This window comes from Carcharhinus amblyrhynchos, chromosome 1 (assembly GCF_965287045.1).
Source record: "Carcharhinus amblyrhynchos chromosome 1, sCarAmb.v2.hapA, whole genome shotgun sequence".
Lineage (NCBI taxonomy): Eukaryota > Metazoa > Chordata > Chondrichthyes > Carcharhiniformes > Carcharhinidae > Carcharhinus > Carcharhinus amblyrhynchos.
This window is the reverse complement of record NC_137324.1, coordinates 48,809,380-48,829,299: the sequence shown is the minus strand read 5'-3', so window position 1 is coordinate 48,829,299 and position 19,920 is coordinate 48,809,380. Positions and strand designations below refer to the sequence as shown.

The following is a 19,920-nucleotide window of genomic DNA, read 5'->3' as shown; positions in this document are numbered from 1 at the left end:
TGGAAGTTCTTATTCGGAGAGTTATTGGCCAAACAGACTAGCTGGCAGTTCTCCAGCCCCTCCATGCACCATGCCGCAATGGCTGGAAGAACCAGGGGGAACTTGAGTGGGGTCCCAGTTCCTAAAATAGGGAGTGCCTCAGTCTTAAGGGGCCTTCAGATCAAGTTGGGGGAGTGGGGGGCAACTGGGTGTCTACATTGAACCCCAAAACTCAAACAACAACCAGCTACCACAATTCAGCTCCCAAACAACCCAAAATTCCTTTCATTCTAACATCTACCACTCAAATTTAAGGATAACCTTCAGAAACTCACTATAAACAGCATGGGTAGCCTTGCCAAAAGAATTTTAAGCAAGAACACTTCTTTTTACCTTCATCACAATGTCTGTAGGAATTGAGAAGGAAAAAAATAGAACTAGTGTTGAAGAAATACACTGAATGAGCTTTAGAATTCTACGCCTTTATTTATAATGAAGTCCAGAATCAATCACTTCCTCAACCTTCCATGCCACTTCAATAATTTGTACACGTATGTTCTCTAGATCCATTTCTGCATGGCATTTTTTTTCCCCACAAGAATGGACTTTCCTCATTCTTCCTATTGAAATAGATCACTTCACACTCTCTGCATTAAATTTCATCTTCCAGATGTCCATCCATTTCACAATCGTGTCCTTTTGCAGTTCAACACTATCAACCTCATTGTTTAGAATACAAGTTGTGTGCCATGTATAAAATTTTGATTTGTGCCCTATGCATCTTGGTCATTAATTACAGATCAGAAAAAGCACTGATCCTCAGGAACATATCTGAGTTACTAAAATCACTACTATGGTTTCCTACCACTTAAACTTCATACCTATGCTGTCATTACTATTTTATTTTGTGGTTTGATAGAAGAGCCACAAAAAAAAAATTTGCAGCAAATGACTTTTAGAAATCCGTATACTCCACATAAATTACATTACCCTCATTAACAAAAATGTTTGGCTCCAACAAATCAATGCTGACTTTCCTAAAATAAGTAAAAAGTTCCTAAAATAACTCAGAGCTTCAGCTCCAGTTGCCAATTTCCAAGTGTGAACGTACCTCGACTGTAATTGAACCATCACATTTTTAAGGCTATCCATTGTTCCTTTACAATTTTGCCTGCCAGTGTTCGATTCCAATTTGCTTGTCTGTTTGGAAACTGGTCCTCCAGATTGCTCTTTCGTCCTTCCCATGGACAACTTAAACATTCTCCTACTGCTGCTGGATCCACCTCATTACTGAGAACCAGATCCAGAATGGGGAAGCGATGGCCTGGTGGTATTATCGCTACATTATTAATCCAGAAACTCAGCTAATGTTCTGGAAACCCAGGTTCAAATCCCACCACTGAAAATGGTGAGATTTGAATTCAATAAAAAAAAACTGGAATTTAGAATCTATTGATGACCATGAAACCAGTGTCAAAAGTCAGAAAAACCCATCTGGTTCACAAATGTCGTTTAGGGAAGGAAATCTGCTGTCCTTACCCGGTCTGGCCTACATGTGACTCCAGAGCCACAGCAATGTGGTTGTCTCTTAAATGCCCGTGAGCAACAAATGCTGGCCAGCCAGCAATGCCCATGTCCCACAAATGAATAAAAGAAAATCTAGCAATGCCTCATTCCTCACTTCAAACACTTTTCCCCACCACTGTCTATAATCCTACAATAGACGAGGATAATATAAAGTCCCCTATTTTATGTATAGGTTTACACAACTCTAACTTCCTCCAAATCTGTGCCTTTATAATCTTAAAAAGTGTAATGGTCAGGAAATTAACTAAGTAGATTCAGTCCTTTTACCTCCAGGATGTACAGGGTAAAATTTTACCAGCAGGTCTGCCCAAGCTTTGGAATTGGAGCGGGTCTGCCGATAAAATTCCAGCCATTCTGTGTCTCTCTCTCTCTCGTACTAATATTTCCCTTCGATTAACATGGCCATCCTTCCTCCACCATTTATTTCCCCATTTTTCCTGGACACCCTGAATCCAGAATATTTAATGCCCAGTCCTATGTTTTTTTTGAGCCAGGTCTCCATTATCATAACATCATATTCCCATGTGGCTATTTGCACCTGCTGTTCTAGCTTATTTACCATGCTTTATGCACTTACATACACGTTACAATTTAGAACTTATTGCATCCAATGATTTTTAGTAAAGATTAGAAGTTAACTATAGATGAGACAAGGCCAAGGAGCTCAACTATGCTGCATTGCTTCTAAAATAATTAATAGTTTCTTGGTTTTTACTTTCATTTTTCCAACTTGAATTTTCCACATATTGATCATTTAGTTTAAGAATAGCTTCCAAACATTGATCCTAAATTTACCCTAGTTGTCTAACTCTCTCAATTTAACAATTAGTGCTTCAGTCCCATGAAGGGCAATGAAATACAGCCATACAAACCAAATGATTCCCTGCACATTAATAATTTTGGGTTTCAGCAAATGACGATAGAAATTTACATTTGAGAACAATTTTTGAATAGCAAAGTAGCTTCTTAGTATTGTGACTAGATAAATTACAGCAAACTGTTTAAAAACCTTCAAAATGAACAAATGCATGTTTATGCGAGTTCAATTTTCAAAACAGCAATTAATGAAGTTGAATTTAGTTTTCAAAAAAACTGAAAATTAAAAGCTAATACAGAAATATATCCATGAAGACAATAGGTTCACAACAGGGAAGGAAACCTGCCAGCCTTATTTCAATCTGGTCAGTTTGAATACTATGTCAAAGTTCTACATCAAAGACTATGTCAAAGACTTAAATGTCATCTGAAGAGGTCTTGCAAATTACCTATTACAAGCAATAAATGTTGGTCTTGCCCACAACAGATTAATGATTCACAAGATACAAAAAGAGAAATTTTAAACTACCTTTCAGAGCAACTGTGGACCTATATACATGGAAGTGTTTAAATTGGTGTAAATGGGCAAATACACAAACTTCAATGACAAAAAGGATGAAAAAGCTTCAAGATGCAGCACAGCTTTGCAGCAGGTTTTGTTTTTTTTCAAATAAAGGATTAACTCAGTCCACAATGTTCAGGAACATTGACACTAGTCTCTTCAGAAAAATTGTGAAGCCACCTGCGAGATGTATCCTAGAGCATTAAGATTTATCCAGATAATCTCTACCCAAGGGTTATACTGTATGATTAACAGATAAAAATTTCATTTAGTAGAGCTATTCCACAAAGTACAACAAGATCTGATCACTTGTGACCATGAGAAAGCTACAAAAATATCCAGAACTTTTTGTACCCTGGATTTCATTTAATCCATTTGATAATCTAAATTACCTAATTTTGGACAGAGTACAGAATTTCAACTTGTGCTTACCTGACAGTTTTTTGTCATTAGTGCGGATCACATTTCGAAATGTAAACATACAAATTTTTAATTTGTTAATATATCTACCAAACCTTGCTCACAATGGGTCAGAAATTGTGCTGTTCCAACGCAAGAGGATTTGTGCTTTACTTTGATTAGATTTTACAGAAAATATATTTATATAGTGCCTTTAAAGTAATGAAAGTCACTTCATAGCAGCATTAAACAAAGTTCTAACATCAAGCCACATGCAGATATTAAACAGAAAAGATACAGGTTTTAAGAAGTCTCACTGGGACATGTAGTCTATGTACCTGGCATCACATCAGCACTGAAATTCATACACCACATTACTCATTTTTGAGATGCACAGAATGTTTTGGCTTAACTACAACATAATTAATGGAAAATAATATTCGTGTCACTTCTGCATAAGAGCAGCATGAGACAGCAAGTTCACCTGCTGCTCAAATGTTTGAGAGATCTTACTCTTCCAGGATAACTTGGAGGTAGACTGGACATGTCAGGTCTCAGTGGTGGCCATAAGCCCATTTGTAGTATGTGCAGTACACGATCAGCAATGATCTTATCTCAACAAGGACTGTATTAAACGGCATGTCCAATTGGCTCTTTGCAAGAGATAAGTGCAGATTGTGCTCCATCAATTCATGTTTACAAAACTCAATGTAATACATAAATTAGATGTGATTCTGTGATTGGATAGCACTTGCTCAACAATCCAGAGTGTGCCAAGAATTGCACTAACACTCAATTTAAGATAACTAGTTGGGTTTGCAATGTGGCTCATTTAGATTGGTAAAAGCTACATGTACGCAAACAAAGGGGCTTGTCCCATAAGAAAAAAGGGAACATGCCTCAAACAATACGACCAAGTTACAACATAAAAATTCGAGCTAAACGGCAAAAACAAATTTACATACACCCAACATCACAAGCTGAATGATAATGCTGCTTGTTCACTTCCTTACTGATAAAGCAATCAGATTTGAACAAGGGATCCACGTGATTCTTTATCGAGCTGTTCAGGCAGCAAGAGGGAACACAACGTATAAATCAAGTCAAGCTGAGAAAGACATCTTTTTTAAGGAATACTTTGATTTTTGGAAAGGCATGTTTGTCTAATTAGTTCATGAGAAATAAACAGTTTATATATTATTAGTCACAAGTAGGCTTATGTTAACACTGCAACGTATGAAGTTATTGTGAAAATCCCCCAGTTGCCACACTCCAGGACCTGTTAAGGTACCTTGAGGGAGAATTTAGCTTGGCCAATGTACCTAACTAGCACGTCGTTCGGACTATGGAAGGAGACAGAAGCACCAGAAGGAAACCCATGTAGACACCAGTAGAACATACAGACTCCGCACAGACAATGGCCCAAGCTAGGAATCAAACCTGGATCCCTGGCACTGTGAGACAGCAGTGTTAACCACTATGCCACCATGCTGTATGCATCACTGCCAAGGGTAGCATTTACTGTTCAGTCTTATTTGTCTTCGAAATGGTTCTGAGCTGTTTTAGGCTACTGCAGTCCATATGACCAAGGACAACAGGACTATTATTAGCTACAGTTCTCCAGGATTTTGATCCAGTGGCAATGAAAGGACTCAAATCTGTTTCCAAGTCAGACTGGTATATGACATCACAGTAAACTTGAAAGTGGTACTTCCATGCTGCCCTTGTACTTCTTCTAGTCAGCAGCGGTCACATTTTTGGGAGATGCTGTCAAAGATGCCATGGTGAACTGTTGTAGCACGTCTTGCAAGTGGCACATACTACCACTTTGTGCTGGTGGTGGAGGGAGTGAACATTTAAAGTGGTGGAATGGGGTGCTAAACAAAAGGGGACTCCTTTGGCCTGGATGTTGTCAAGCTTTTCAAAATGTTGATGCTGCATACATCTAGGCAACTGGAGTGTATTCCATCACACTGCTGACGTGTGCTCTTTGGTCATGGAAAGGTTTTACCATGTCCGGAGGGGAGTCAATCACCCCAGATAATCCAACCATTGGCTTGCTCCAACAGCCACAGGTTCAGCTAAGTTTTTGGTCAAGGGCAAAATGTCCTACTTCATTTTAAAGATGTTGATCATGGGGACATCAAGCAATGATTGGATGAGCACCACGTATTTAACAACTCACCACACACAAAAGTACAATTTTCGGAACACAAGATTCAAACATCAATTATGCAAGTTTCACATGTAAAAACGTTATTGGGACCATTTGTTACTCACTTCAGTTCACCAACATGCCTAAGCACTTCTTGCTGGTATCTCACAATATTGTCAAGTTCTCCTTGAGGGAGCTAAAACAGAAACAAAAAACAGGAACAAAGTTAAATCTTAACAGGACAGCAACATAATATAAAGCATCTTAAAAAAGTCCATCCAATTTTTTAACCATTAAAATTTCTAAAAACAGTAGCAGGTTATTAAAATGCAGTTTCATATCAATAAATTCTGTCTGAACGCGTCAATTTTTCCATTACAAATATGTACACCTGCATATATTAAGTGATCACTTGCAAATGTCACTAACTGTACCTTCACACCCAATGGACATACTGCAGCACTGACAAGAGACTAATTGGTGTGCCACGTTTATATGGCAGTTTCCATTATAAAGATAAATGGAGGAAACTTTTACCGAAATAAACAGGACATAGAAAACATCATTTCAAATGGGCACTACATCATATGTCTGCACCATTGTCCAATTAACCACACACCCAACTCCAAATTCACCCTAAAATCTTTGTCTTGCATTTACCCCTCTATTCAAATGTTATTTGTAGGGTGTGTAACTATATTTAAAATGATAAGATTGGATGTTTTAGTCAAACTGGACTAAACCACAAATTCAGAAACACAAGTACACATTTTTATGTGTAAATGTTAGACCACTTATGTTTGGCTCAACAGTTAAGTAGACAAATACAACATATAAAACAACACACAATGCACTCAGTCTTCTTCCCAGGGTTGGGGAATCATGAACGAGTGGGCATAGGTTTACGGCGGGTGGGGGGGGGGGGGGGGGGGGTGGAATTAATGGGAACCTGAGGAGCAACCTTTTTTCAAAAAAAAACACAGAAGATGGTATGTATGTGGAATGAGCTGCCCGAGGAAGCGGTTGAGGGACACGGACAACATTTAAAAAAGGCATTTAGACAAATACATGGATAGGCAAGGGTATGGGCCAAATGTTTGCAAATGGGGCCGGCTTAGATAGGCATTTTGGTTGGCATGAACCAGTTTTGGCCTAAGGCCCCCATCTCCTTGCCATAGATACTATGATTGTATCTCATTTTTTATACTGATGTAATGCAAGCACCTTTCAGGGATCTATTTCTTGCTCCTGTCATTCAAATTTTCAAAACGATCTCCTCAATTATTATTAAAAAAATGTTGCTTTTCACAGGTGTTGCATGATCTGAAAGACATATTTTTCACTTCTAGCCAAGACCTTAAATCTTACCTTGATTATTGGAATAAATGACATTTAACCTCTGTAGGTGAGAGTTTGAGACAACCTCACTAGCTCTAAATAGGTACTGATGCACAACACTCAAAAAAGTCTATAATTTAGTTGAAGTTTGTATTCTCAAGAGTGGTTACAAGGACATCTGGTCTGCAAGCGGAAATGTTTTGCTGGGCAAGAGCTTCATCCAGCACTTGAACACCTGTGGAATGAGTTTACTTCATGCTATTCAGGACAGCAGAGAAAAGTGAGTGTAACAGTTACAAAGAAATAAGCTGATATTAATATTAAAATCCTTTAAATGTTGGTCTACTTCCTGACGAAAAACATTACACTGAACAACTGGAAAACCGGAATACTGCACACAGAACAGAGAATACGACTTGCATGTTTTTGCAATCAAGTTCAAGTTGAGGATTACAGTTTTGTTGAATTGAAAAGGACAAATCGACTGCCTAGGCTATAGACAAAACACTGATCAAAAAGTTTTTACAAGTTTCTTGTATTTTTGTTATATGCATGGAAAGTTCTCATTTTCCAAAATAGGTATTTTCACAGGTTGGGTCCTGGTTGGTTAGATTGTCAAACATATCAATTTGTGGACACAGAAGACAGTTCTTTCAAGTCTACCCACAAGATTAGAGTTCAGTCTGATAAGAATAGTCATTTCTTAGTACAAAACTTGAGTACTGCTGAAAAAAAAAGACGTTGTCAAAACTTTGTCTGCACACAACAGAACAACTTGAAAGAATACCATTGGTTAGGGGAAAATATCAACTTCATACTGTATGAGAGGAGGCTGCTGATTGACAGAGGCAAGTGCACTCTGATTGGAGAATGCACCAGTTAGTGAAAGAATAACTGCCAGGCAATATGATTGATTGGCCATGGTAGTGCCCTGAGGAATGAACCAGCATATAGCTACTACTTTTTTTTTAATATTCTCCATGGCAATGCACCTGTCAGTATTCTCCTCATACAGTACAAGTTGACCCCCCAACATTGATATTCTTACAACTGTCCTATTGATTTAGAAAAACTAAAAGCTTCAACAAAGCGTACTTTTTCAGCAATGATACAAGGTACAAGAGGAACATTTTTGGCAAGAGTGCCGCCACTAAGTCATTGTTGACAGTTTACCTCTCAGCCCTGGATCTCCTTACTGTGTTAAGGAATTTGGAGTATTGCTTTTAGTCTGAAACATTAAACCCAAGCCACATATTTCAGCACTTACCTGCCCTGCTTGGGGTGCAGTATTAGTTCCTCTCTTTGAGATCTCCTCTGTTGCTAAGGAGACATACCTCCTTTGCTCATCCAGAATCATGCTGAGTTGTCTGTTCAACTGTTTGATTTCAAGATGGATACGGTTCTGACCTTCAAAGATTTGTCTCAATTCCCGCTCATTCACCGTCTCAAACAAATCAGCTGCAGAAATAAAGTGAACCTAGGTTGGATTCTATTCACTTTAATTTACTGAGTATTTGCCAATTACAAAAGAACTACTTAATACTCACTACAAAAACATAACCCAAGTACTGCCAATGATACAATCCTGAATTGTCGTTATGTGCACAGATTTCCAATGATAATCCAACCATTATTTTAAATTAAAATCTTGGATGGCATACTCCTAAATTACTAAAATTCTCTGCCAGAAAACAAAATTAACACTAAAAACTGAAAAAACAAAATGTATTGATAGAAATTGGAATCAAGAGGTAAAAAAAAATCTCTCCTTCAGAAAGATTGAACTATTTCTGCAAGAACCTTACATTACCTTGCTTGTAACTAGATTGTAGATTATATTTCTATTTTGTTAATATAGAATTTCAATCAATTATGTGGGCATGCAAGAATTGGATGCCTTCCAAAAATTTCCCTTTTATTGGGCTGCTCCTATGGCAGTGAATTTACTCAGTTAAAAGCTGTATTCTACAAAGTAGTTTCCAAATTAATTCTTTGGTCGGTACAGTTAGCAGACTTTATCTAATTTTACAATACTATCATTCCAGTTGATGCTAGATTGAAGAGGAAGGGTGGGGAGAAATAAAAAAAAAGGTGTTCCCAGCTCCTGATCACCATACCGTAAGAGAAAGATCAAATGACCGAATCAGGCACGAGTCTTGACGCCACTGGTCAAAGAACTCGTCAATAAGTCAATAAACTAAGTAATCCTGGATGACAGTGTTAATTGTGCTATTATGGAAATTTAAGAACGCTATTGTACTGCAATATTGCTGAAATTAGACTGGGCTTCAATCGTCATCAGTATAACCTGACAGCATGGAAACAGTGCAAAGGTGAATAATTTAGATATCTCACAAATCCAGGCAACGAATGATAAATCCCAATTCAATCTGGTACGTACACAGAATGGGGACCAGAACCTAATATAAATCGCACACTGCACGTGTACAAAAGCTTCAATTTAGCCATTCTAAATGCCATTGTATCAGTCCGAGATTGTAAATCAAGCATTTTTACCTCCCCTCGTTACTGAAGTGGAATTTACATTAAAATTTCAAAATTTCCTGTAACTATAAGTCACATGGAATAAAATCCAACTCTTTTTAATATATGAAACCAAACGCATGTTCAAAACCCTTCCAACCTGCTTCTCCTTGAACATCAGGGTGATCTTTTTGAAACTCTTCTTTCTTTTTATCAAGTGCTTGTTGAAAATTTTCATACTCCTCACGATATTTCTCTTTTTCTTCTTGGGGAATTGTTGAATCAGCAGGCTCCTCCTATGCCAGATATCAAAAAAAATTCTTCATGTTTAAAGCAAATATTAACAATTTAAGGACATTAATTTTAAAAATCAAGCTGGCCCAGTTATTTACAAAGCCAACTGTATCTCCACAGCACTATTTCTCTGGTTTTACTTAACATGCTTTTGGATTTAGTCACTGTATATTCTTCACATGGTATTTGCAGGAGTCTACACGAATACATCAGATCTGTTGGCATGGACCCAAGTATCTGGGCCACCATGAACATTTGAAGGTCAGGTAATTTTATTGATAGTGAGCTTGCAACCTTTCCAAAGATTTTGGCAAAAAAACATGCAAAATTGAGAGAGGCAGCACAATGTGGTGCAGCTTATAAACAGTTTAATGACATGTTGCAGCTAACAACGGCATTAGAGAGAGAAATCACTGTTCTTCTGATTCTACTCTTCAGTATTTCCTCTGAAAATATTGTTACTATTCTTATGGAAACCAATAATTTATAACTTCTAATCCACAACTGGAAAGATAACATGAATTCACTCTCAATACTTCTCCTGTAACGCTAAAAGCACTATTGACCAAACACTATTTTCCAGGCAATTTGCACATTAGGTAACAGAACTGAAAGCAAACCAAGAAAAACATTTCAGACATTTAAGCAGACATCCAATTTGCCTAGAAAAAGTCCAAATTGATTCTTAGTTTCCAAGGGTTTACTTCCCTTAATGAATTTCAGCATCTTGCTGTCTTTTGTTGTTCTCCTCCCAGATCCTGGCAGACAAACTATGAGAGAGTTTTCAGCGACATGTGAGAAACTTGTACCCTCTCTCAGCCTATCTGCATGATAACATTAGTCTTATATTTAGGCAAAAATGCAGATTACCTATCTGCAATATAAAGGGTAATTATTTACAATCCAACTTTCTCAACATTCATCTAGCACTCTGGAGTTCATCATATCAGCTTCTGCCATTGTCTTCAAGCATAAATACCTTGCACCTTCTTCTCAGTAAAATAAAATCAGGCCCCCAGCCCCCCCCCCAATCTCCAGCAATCAAATCACCCAGACTTGCTGTCAGATAAGCTCTAGAACAAGTCACATGACTTCTTCACTTTACCTACCCCAAATTAAAGACATGTCCCTTAAACATAATCTTATGAACCTCAATTATAACAAAGTAAAGATTTACAATATTCAATGTTAATAAAATTAACCTCCATTTATCCTAGACTACTTACTGCATAGCTAGACCTCAAATTTGATTCTTCACAATCCATTATAAATGTTTAATTTGAGCTATTGATAGACAATTCATAGTTGTATGGGGTTAGGATTGTGGGGGTGGAACAACTCTTTCCAGTACCATTATTTTTTGCTGATAAGCAAAAAGGAACTATTCCCACCAAGCTCCTTTTACATAAAAACCAAAAACGCATGGATCTACTTGAGCAATTCAGTGGACTGTCATGAATATTTGCTCTTTGGCATTTTTGGTTTGATTTGATTTGTCACATAATTATACAGTGAAAGACATTGTTTCTTGCAGGCTATTCAAGGCATACCGTACATAGTGAAGAAAAGAAGGTGCAGGAGGCATACAGTCATAGCTAGGGTGTAGAGAAAGATCAATATGAGGGAGGTCCATTCAAAAGTCTGATGGCAGCAGGGAGGAAGCTGCTCTCAAGTCGGTCGGTATGTGACCTCAGACTTTTTCCTGATGGAAGGTGGTGGAAGAGAGAATGTCCTGGGTGCACGGAGTCCTTGATTATGCTGTCTGCTTTTCCGATGCAGCGGAAAGTGTAGATAGAGAAAAATGGATGGGAGGCTTACTTGCGTGATGAACTGTGCACTGTTCATGACTCCTTGTAGTTTCTTGTGGTCTTGCAGGAGCCATAGCAAGCTGTGATACAACCAGAAAGAATGCTTTCTAGGTGCATTTGTAAAAACTGGAGAGTCACAACAGACATACCAAATTTCCTTAGCCTCCTGAAAAAGCAGAAGCATTGGTAGGGTTTCTTAACCACAGCATCGGTGTGGAGAGACCAGGATTGTTGGTGATCTACATACTTAGAAACTTGAAGCGCTCAACCATTTCCACTTTGCTCCATTTGATATAGACAGGGGCATATCCTCTACTATATTTCCTGAAGTTGATAACTATCTCCTTCATTTTGTTGACATTAAGAGGTTATTGTGTCACACCGGTTCACTAGATTCTCTCTTTCTTATACTCTGTTTAAGATCCGACCCACTGTGTCATCAGCAAGCTTGAAAATTTGGCCACACAGTCATAGGTTTGCAAAGGTGTATAGCATAGTAAGAGGCTGAGGACAGCCTTATGGGACATCAGTGTTGAGAATGATCGTAGAGGTGATGTTGTTGCTGATCCTTACTGATTGCGGTCTGAGTGTTAGAACATAAGAAGAAATAGGAGCAGGAGTAGGCCATCTGGCCCTTCGAGCCTGCCCTGCCATTCAATAAGATCATGGCTGATCAGTTCCACATTCCCGCCCTCTCCTCATAACCCTTAATCCCCTCTCTTATCAAGAGCACATCAACCCACGTCTTAAAAATATTTAGCGAGGTAGCCTCCACCACTTCAACGGACAGAGAATTCCAGAGATTCACCACCCTTTGAGTGAAGAAGTTCTTCCTCAACTCCATTCTAAACCGCCCCCCCTTTATCTTGAGGCTGTGCCCCCTAGTCCTACTGTCCTTTCTGAGCGGGAAGAGTCTCTCCACCTCTATCCTATCCATACCATTCATCATCTTATACGTCTCAATGAGATCTCCCCTCATTCTTCTAAACTCTAACGAGTACAAGCCTAGTTTATTCAGCCTCTCCTCATAGCTCAACCCCCTCAACTCCAGCATCAGCCTAGTAAACCTCCTCTGCACTCCCTCCAGTCTAGGATCTAGTTGCAAAGGGAGGAGCAGAGCCCTAGTTCAAAGAGTTTGGAGATAGGAATAATGGTGTTGAAGGCTGAGCTGTAGTCGATAAATAGGAGTCTGACATAGGCGTCTGTGTTATCCAGGCACTCTGTTGGTTTAGGTTACAAAACCAAATAAAGGGTGCTACAAAAAAAACAGATCATCTAGCATCTTCTGTTTTTGTTTCTTTGATCTGATCAAATGATAACATTGCAAACATCCCATGTATTGTTCCAAATTACTTGGGATCAAATTATTGCACACAACAAACAGAGCAGAAGTAGGCCACTTGATCCTGCATCATGATTTCAAGCACTACGTGGGACATTTGACAGGGTCCAAGTCATCTTCAGGAGTAGGGATGTTTTACTGCAATCACATAGGATGTTGGTGAGGCCACATCTAGAGTAGGGTGTGCTGTTTTGCTATCCTTATCTGAAGAAGAAAGTCCTCGTTACGGAGGAAGTACTGTGTACTTCCTCTCTAACAAGGACATCCTTCCTCAGATAAAAGGGTTCTTAAAAAAAAAATGCCCTAAACGTTGCCTGCTTCACCAAAAACCTGGCCAGCTTACCATGGTTGGCAGACATCACTATAGTGGTACCACTAATCAAAAAGAGAAAGAAATCAAATGTGACAGATGTACACAAATGTGACACCTCATGGACAAACGTTCAGACTAGATCAATAGGGCTGATTTGGGCTGAGTCAAAAATAAACTGGTGAATAAGCTGACCAGTTTTCCAAAGGATCTAAACAACCAACTTGTCACTCAAGATCTCACTGGCAGGCAAGCAAGCTAACAGCGCATATGCTACCACAATGACTGACCCTGAAGACGATATCCTAGGAAGATCTCCACACCTTGACTACAGCAACGTCAAGGGTGGCACAGTGGTTAACACTGGTGCCACACTATGCCAAAACCCAGGTGATTCCCAGCTTACGGCAGTATCTGTGCAGAGTTTGTACATTCTCACCATGTCTGCGTGGGTTTCCTCCCAGTGTGAAAGACATGCTGGTTAGGCGCATTGACTCCAATAGGCGCCAGAATGTGGCGGCAAGGGAAACTTCATTGCAAAGTAACTTCATTGCAGTGTTAATGTAAACCTTACTTGTGACTAATAAATAAACATAAATAAAAGTCAGACATGCTGATCATACTTGGTGACTTAACGCCAGAATCAACACAGATCACCAAACGTGGGAGGTGTTAATCAGCAAAAGTGGAATTGGAAAGGCAGCAGCAATAGTCTTCTACTCCTACAATTCTGCACTGAACGTGCACTTGAAATCTGGACTTCCCCCAGGAACACAACTTACGAGAAACTTGCTTCCACCAAGCACAAGCACCAGGACTGATCTGATGAAAATGACACCGAGATAAAGCATACTTAATAAACTGCTTATAATGATATCCACAGAATAGTCCTACATAGACTATGAGAGGTGCGAAACAAGTGACAGAATCAAAACAGCAGATAAAGTACAAGTCTATACCTGACAAAAATGACATGACGCGCAGCTACCAATCTGTCAGCATGGTCTAAGGCCCTCAACTAGCCACCTCCGCTGATGTAGCATGGGCCCATCAGCACTGTGAAACTGGAGATCCTGGAGAGATGGCCTGATCATTTCAATGACTTCCTCAACAGACCATCCTGCATCAATGACAAGCTATAAATAGGCTGTCCTAGGTAGTCCACCCACACTGCTGGAAACAGAGTAAGCTGTAGAGCAATTAAAGTTGCAAAATCTCTGGAGCTGATCGAATTCCTGCAGTGGTCTGTAAATATAGTGGACCACAGCTGTTTAGAAAGCTCACCCAGCAATTCCAATCCATGTGGGAGCAAGGGGTTTTTTCACAAGACTTTAAAAGATGCCTTCATCAGTCACACAATCACAGAGGACTATTTCTCTGGTCCATTGTTGGAAAGATCCTTGCCAGAATCCTTCTAAACCAGCTGATATTACATCTTGAGCAAGGTCTACTTCCTGAGAATGAGTCACGTTTCAGAAAAAGTAGGGGAACCACTGACATGGTATTTGCTGCCTAACGGCAGAAGTGCAAAGAACAAATTGCTGACCTATACACCATTTTTGTCGACAAAGCTTTTGACACTCAGCCATGAAGCACTCTAGAAAACTGAACAAGGTTGAACTTTCCAGACAAATTTGTTCAGATGGTTTGAGGGTTCCACAATGACATGCAATCCCAAATCCTTGCTGACAATGAGTTTTCAGTCACCAATGGAGTGAAACAGGGCTGCATACTGGTGCCAGACCTCTTCAGCATCATGTTCTCAGCCATGCTTACTGATGCTTTCCAGGATGAGGATCCAGGCATAGATACCAACTAGTGAATCAACTGTAAACTCTTCAACCTATGATGCCTCCAGGCCAAGGCCATGTTCCTCTTTGATAGACGGCATGATTTTCTACTTGCTAATGACTGTGCACTGAATGTTGGAAGTGAGGTAGACCTGCAGCAAATTATGGACCTGTTCTCTGCATCCTGTGATAACTTTGGTCTCGCCATCAACATAAAACAGTGAAGTCACATTCCAAGCTACTCCAGAAAAGCTCTACCAAAGCCAGTGACAGTAAGCTACCAGAAGCTGACTACTGTGGACAAGTTCTCCTTCCTGGGCAGCACTCTCTCTCACTGTTCATATTGATGACAAGTCTGATGCTAGAATTGCCAGTGTCCCCTTGGGTAGACTTGGCTATTTATAGAATCCCTACACAATGCAGAAAGAGACCATTCAGCCCATAGAGTGTGCACCAACAATCACACCCAGGCCCCATTCCCATAACCCATGTATTTACCCTGATAATCCCCCTGATGCTAAGGGTCAGTTTAGCATGGCCAAACAACCTAACCCACACATCTCTGGAATGTGGGAGGAAACCAGAGCACCCAGAGAAAATGTATGCAGGCAGAGGGAGAATGTGCAAACTCTACAGTGGCCAGAGGCTGGAATTGAACTTGGCCCTTGGTGCTGCAAGGCAGTAGGCTAACGACTGTGCTGCCCATCATTACGTTCCCAGAATGTATGAGAGGTGAGCCTAAAAACCAAGCTCAAGTCACCCTCTCCATGTGAGTGAAATCAGGATTGTCTACTAGCGACATGTAGAGAAAATTCAGTAGCTCCCACCTTTGCTGCCTCTGCAATCGCCTCAATATCAGGTGGAAAGACAAAGTCCCAGACGGAGGTCCTCAGAACTGGCATGGCCAGCAGGTTCATAAATGTAATGACAAAAACTGTTCCAAAGGTCTGAAACCTTTTACACTGAACTGAGAACAGAGCATGTTCTCATGGCGGCCAGAAGAAATACTTCAAGGTGTCTGAAAGCTTCCCTCGAGGATTTTAAAATTGAGACTGCATTACGAAAAACACTTGCCCAGGATCGTTCAGCCTGGAGGAAAGCAATTGCCAAAAGTGCATCTGCATACTAAGAACAATGGATAGTATCAACGCAAAAAAAAGTATAAAAAAGGCACATAAATCCATGTGTACAATGCCCCCAATTGTCTGCCAGCCTCATTTTCTTGTCCTCACTGCACCTTTTTTGTGCTGAAATACATTTGCATCCATACAGCTCTACTCCTGGATGACAAATGAAATTGTCTTCAATACTAAAAGGACAAATTATGAATAGCATCCATATTTCAAAGGATAGACAAGGCAAATGCTAAAATTACAAAGACTAAAACTGCACTTGAAATTACAAAAAGAAAACGTCAGTGTTTTGGTCATTTGATCAGAACTGGAAATCTAGAGATCTCATCTAGAGGGCAAAGTGAAAAGCAACAGAAAGGAGGATGAACTCCAGCATAGTTAGATGCAGATGTCACAGAGCAGTTGCAGATGAGGTACTGTGGATGTGACAGGATGGTACAAGATGAACGTGACACTATTTCTAGGTAGGATTAGCTACAAGGAGCAGCAATATACATTTCAGATAGTGGTCATTTCACAGGTTGACAAAAACAGTGAAAGACAAATAGTCCACTAAGTCTGGTTTCATATAGGCAGACATTCCTTGATAATGTAAAAGGAGAGCCGTTTAAGGTAGGTAGTTGCAAGAGGACCGTGAAGTGTGGTTCACTGGGGCAATTATGTCATATGAATCCATGGATTAAGATGGCATGGTGGAATCAAAAATGGTTAAGAGACACAAGTGGAAAGGAGTTGTTTTTCACAGGCAAGTATACAGTGTTGCACCCCACCCACAAAATCCATCCACAAGTGCCAATATTAGCATCCAAAAAAAGAAGCCTGTCTAAAGAAACAAGCCATCAGAAAGCCTGAAGCCTTGGGGCAGAGGAAAGGATCACGTTATCTGCTGTGCTGCATGTGATTTACTACTATTACTGTGGCACATAACAATCACCTTTGCAATATACAGTGCCATTAGCTGATCACTGGAGGATTGTTAAGCATAGCCCAACTTGTGGTAAATCATCAATAACACTACTACAGCAAATTCCTGGCTGATGACTCGTCAAAATGATGACCAAGCTATACTTACAATACTGCGCATGTTTAGGGATTGCTAACGACAGGGATGCAAGTGCTCTACAAAAGTTGCAAATCAAATTTAAATGGAACGGGACCAGTGATGAGGGGTTGAAGTTTGAAGGGAAGACTGAAATAACTGGGGCTGCATTCCATCCAACTAAAGATAGAGGATGGCTTTGATGAAAGTAGTAGAAGAGGAAAATGAATCATTTCTATTGATGGGAAAACCTAAACTAAGCACAACATCATCTTCAAGATAAGTGCGAGGAAAAAAAAAATCAGTTGATATACTTAACGCCCTGCACTAGCGTGATGGATGAAACATTAATTACAACATTCAAAATTGTACTTTGAATTTGCAGTATATTAAAATGGAAATCTCAGGCATGAAGAATTGAATACTTTTCTCCCTTGCTATGTATCCACTGTAAACTGACTTTTAGCAATATGTTTATTCCACCCCTTGTCAAAATAGTCATTAAGACAGGAAAAAATAAAGACACTAAGTAAAAGTAATTGAACCAAAATATAACAGAAATTAGGAAAGATGATTAAGGTTACATTCGTGGCTTAAAGTTAATTATTAGTGCACAGTATAATCAATCATTCCAAAGGTTGAATAATTTATTTTACTGGTTTATATCAGTAGATGAACAAAACAAAACTAGCGAGCCTATTCAGAAAATTCATGATGCCCCACATCTAGAGGATTAAGTGCAAGTTACTTTGTATAGCATACAAGAAACAATACTTCTCAATGTTTGTCAATACATGACAATAATAAATCAAATCAAAAAATCAAGTTATAAAATTCCTCTTTTTAATACTACAAATACATGCAAGCTTCAAAAAACAAAGGTTGACCATAATAATTTGCATTAAATCACATGAGAAAAGAAATTCCCCACCCACTACAAACAAAATGTCTAAATGTGTTGATCCTCAGTCATCTTCTTCTCTCTGACAATTAACATACATTCTGACTTGCAGGTCTATGTTGCTTTGGCTCAGCATGCAGTCTTTTTGATTAATAAGTTATTTTAGTAAAATCTTACCACTGGTCTGCCAGGTTCCAAAAGTCTGAATGTCAGAAAAGACAAGACATCATGGTCATCTGTCAAGAAACAAGAAAACGCAACATTTTATCTAGAAATCTTTAGAGTTCATACTAACCTACACACCATTTCCAGTTTCAAACAAACTTTTCTGCGACACTTGAAAATAAATTTTGCACAGATAATGTTTTTGCTAAAATAAAAAACCCACCTGCAAGACCTCCAGTTGCTGCAGAGATTCCAAAATAACCCTCAGATGGAAGCACCATATTTTCTACTCTGGCACAAAGCTCATAATCATCATTATTCGGAGTAAAGCCATTATGTAGCATAACCTGCAACAGAAGACAGTCATAAAATTCTCAAAAATACATGTCAATGTACAATAGTGGCCTTGGTTAGTTTTTTTTAAATTAGAGAGGCAGCTCTTTTTTTTCCACAAAACATGCTGTAGATCGGACTGAATAAAAGCACTACTTAGAAAGGGATCCTCTTTGGCGGTTAGTGGAGGCCTCCTTTCTAGAAAAGAAAGAAAGCATTATATCCTATTTTGAGAGAAACCTTCAGAATATGACTTAAAATGTACATTGGGAGCTTCCACAACAAGGCAGAAAAAGGAAGCGGAAACTGACCCACAAAATGAAGCAAAATTATCTTTCAATTACTTAGTGGTTTTAAAAAAAAAAGGAATATTTAATTAAATATTAAACCAGAAACCATGTTACTCAATTGTTGGTATTTTAAAATTGGAGCAGTCCTGATGGCTCAGTGAATATCTGCCTGACTTAGCACAGTTTTTGCCTGTGGGTGCTCCTACTGGTCCAGTATATAGATATACACACACAAAATATAGTTAGTTAACTTTGGAGGCAGAAGTCAAGGCTGAGAGGTTCAGAAATCTACAAAAAAATTACTCTGATAGACATCTTGAATGTTAAAATTCAATTAACGCCAGTGGTTTGTTATAGTCAACATAAAACAATAAAGACAACTTACTCCCTGTATAGATAAGGAGGCTGTCTGAGAACAAAGTAAATAATTCTAATGTTGGATTAATTTAAGTCTCCCATAAAACTAAGCCATTTTTATTCCCAGTTTAATTGTCAGTAATATATGGTTTTCTTGGCCAGTTTTTGAAACAAGTCTTGACAGGCATTTCTCATTTTGATCCAATATTTATTCATAACCTAGAAAATGTACAACATACAGAAGCTATGGCATCCTGGAGACATCAACCACAGAATGAAGTTTAATTTGATCTGACAATTAGAAGCAGTCAGACTTCAATGAAAATGAAGGAGCAAGTAAAGGAAATGAGGTGTATTATCATGTCTGAAGGTCTAAGAAAGATGGATAAATTCACAGGGTGCAACAAATCCTCAGAAGCAACATACCCTTATGTTTTGTAGCATGACCAATTCATTTAAGTACATTGGTCCCAAGTTTTTTTTGTGCAGTCACACAATTTACAGAAAACATTTTGGAGTATTTGCTGCCACAGAGTGAGCCAGGAACAAAGTGCTTAAAGTGCTGCAGAGTACCAAGTCAGGAATCCAATGCAAATGTGTGCCTTTGGTAATTTACATTAACAATCTGAATCTGACTTAGAACTTCAAAACTGCAGGCTAGTCAAGATAAATAATTATCTGAAACTACGAGTCAACAACGTGAGTTCTGATAGAGAGTAATGTCTGACTTCCTGGGGATTTCCAGCAAATTCTGTTTGTACAACTGAAAGTGGTTGCCTAAATAAATGTTAAAATACTTAGCAGTTGTAATTCAGAGACAAGTCATTCCACGTAAGTA

The 19,920-nt window shown here is 39.0% G+C and overlaps 1 protein-coding gene across 1 annotated transcript in view; it reads right to left on the bottom strand.

The window, feature by feature from the left end:
• The window catches only part of lman1 (lectin, mannose-binding, 1), a 49,629-nt gene that overhangs the window by 14,974 nt on the left and 14,735 nt on the right, over nt 1–19,920 (bottom strand). Inside the window, exons 6-10 of the mRNA XM_080218639.1 lie at nt 18,326–18,449; nt 18,115–18,173; nt 9,481–9,616; nt 8,104–8,294; nt 5,624–5,694 (exon numbers count right to left, since the gene is read on the bottom strand). Of these exons, the coding sequence (XP_080074765.1) occupies nt 5,624–5,694; nt 8,104–8,294; nt 9,481–9,616; nt 18,115–18,173; nt 18,326–18,449 (581 nt within the window). The remainder of the gene's footprint in view (nt 1–5,623; nt 5,695–8,103; nt 8,295–9,480; nt 9,617–18,114; nt 18,174–18,325; nt 18,450–19,920) is intronic.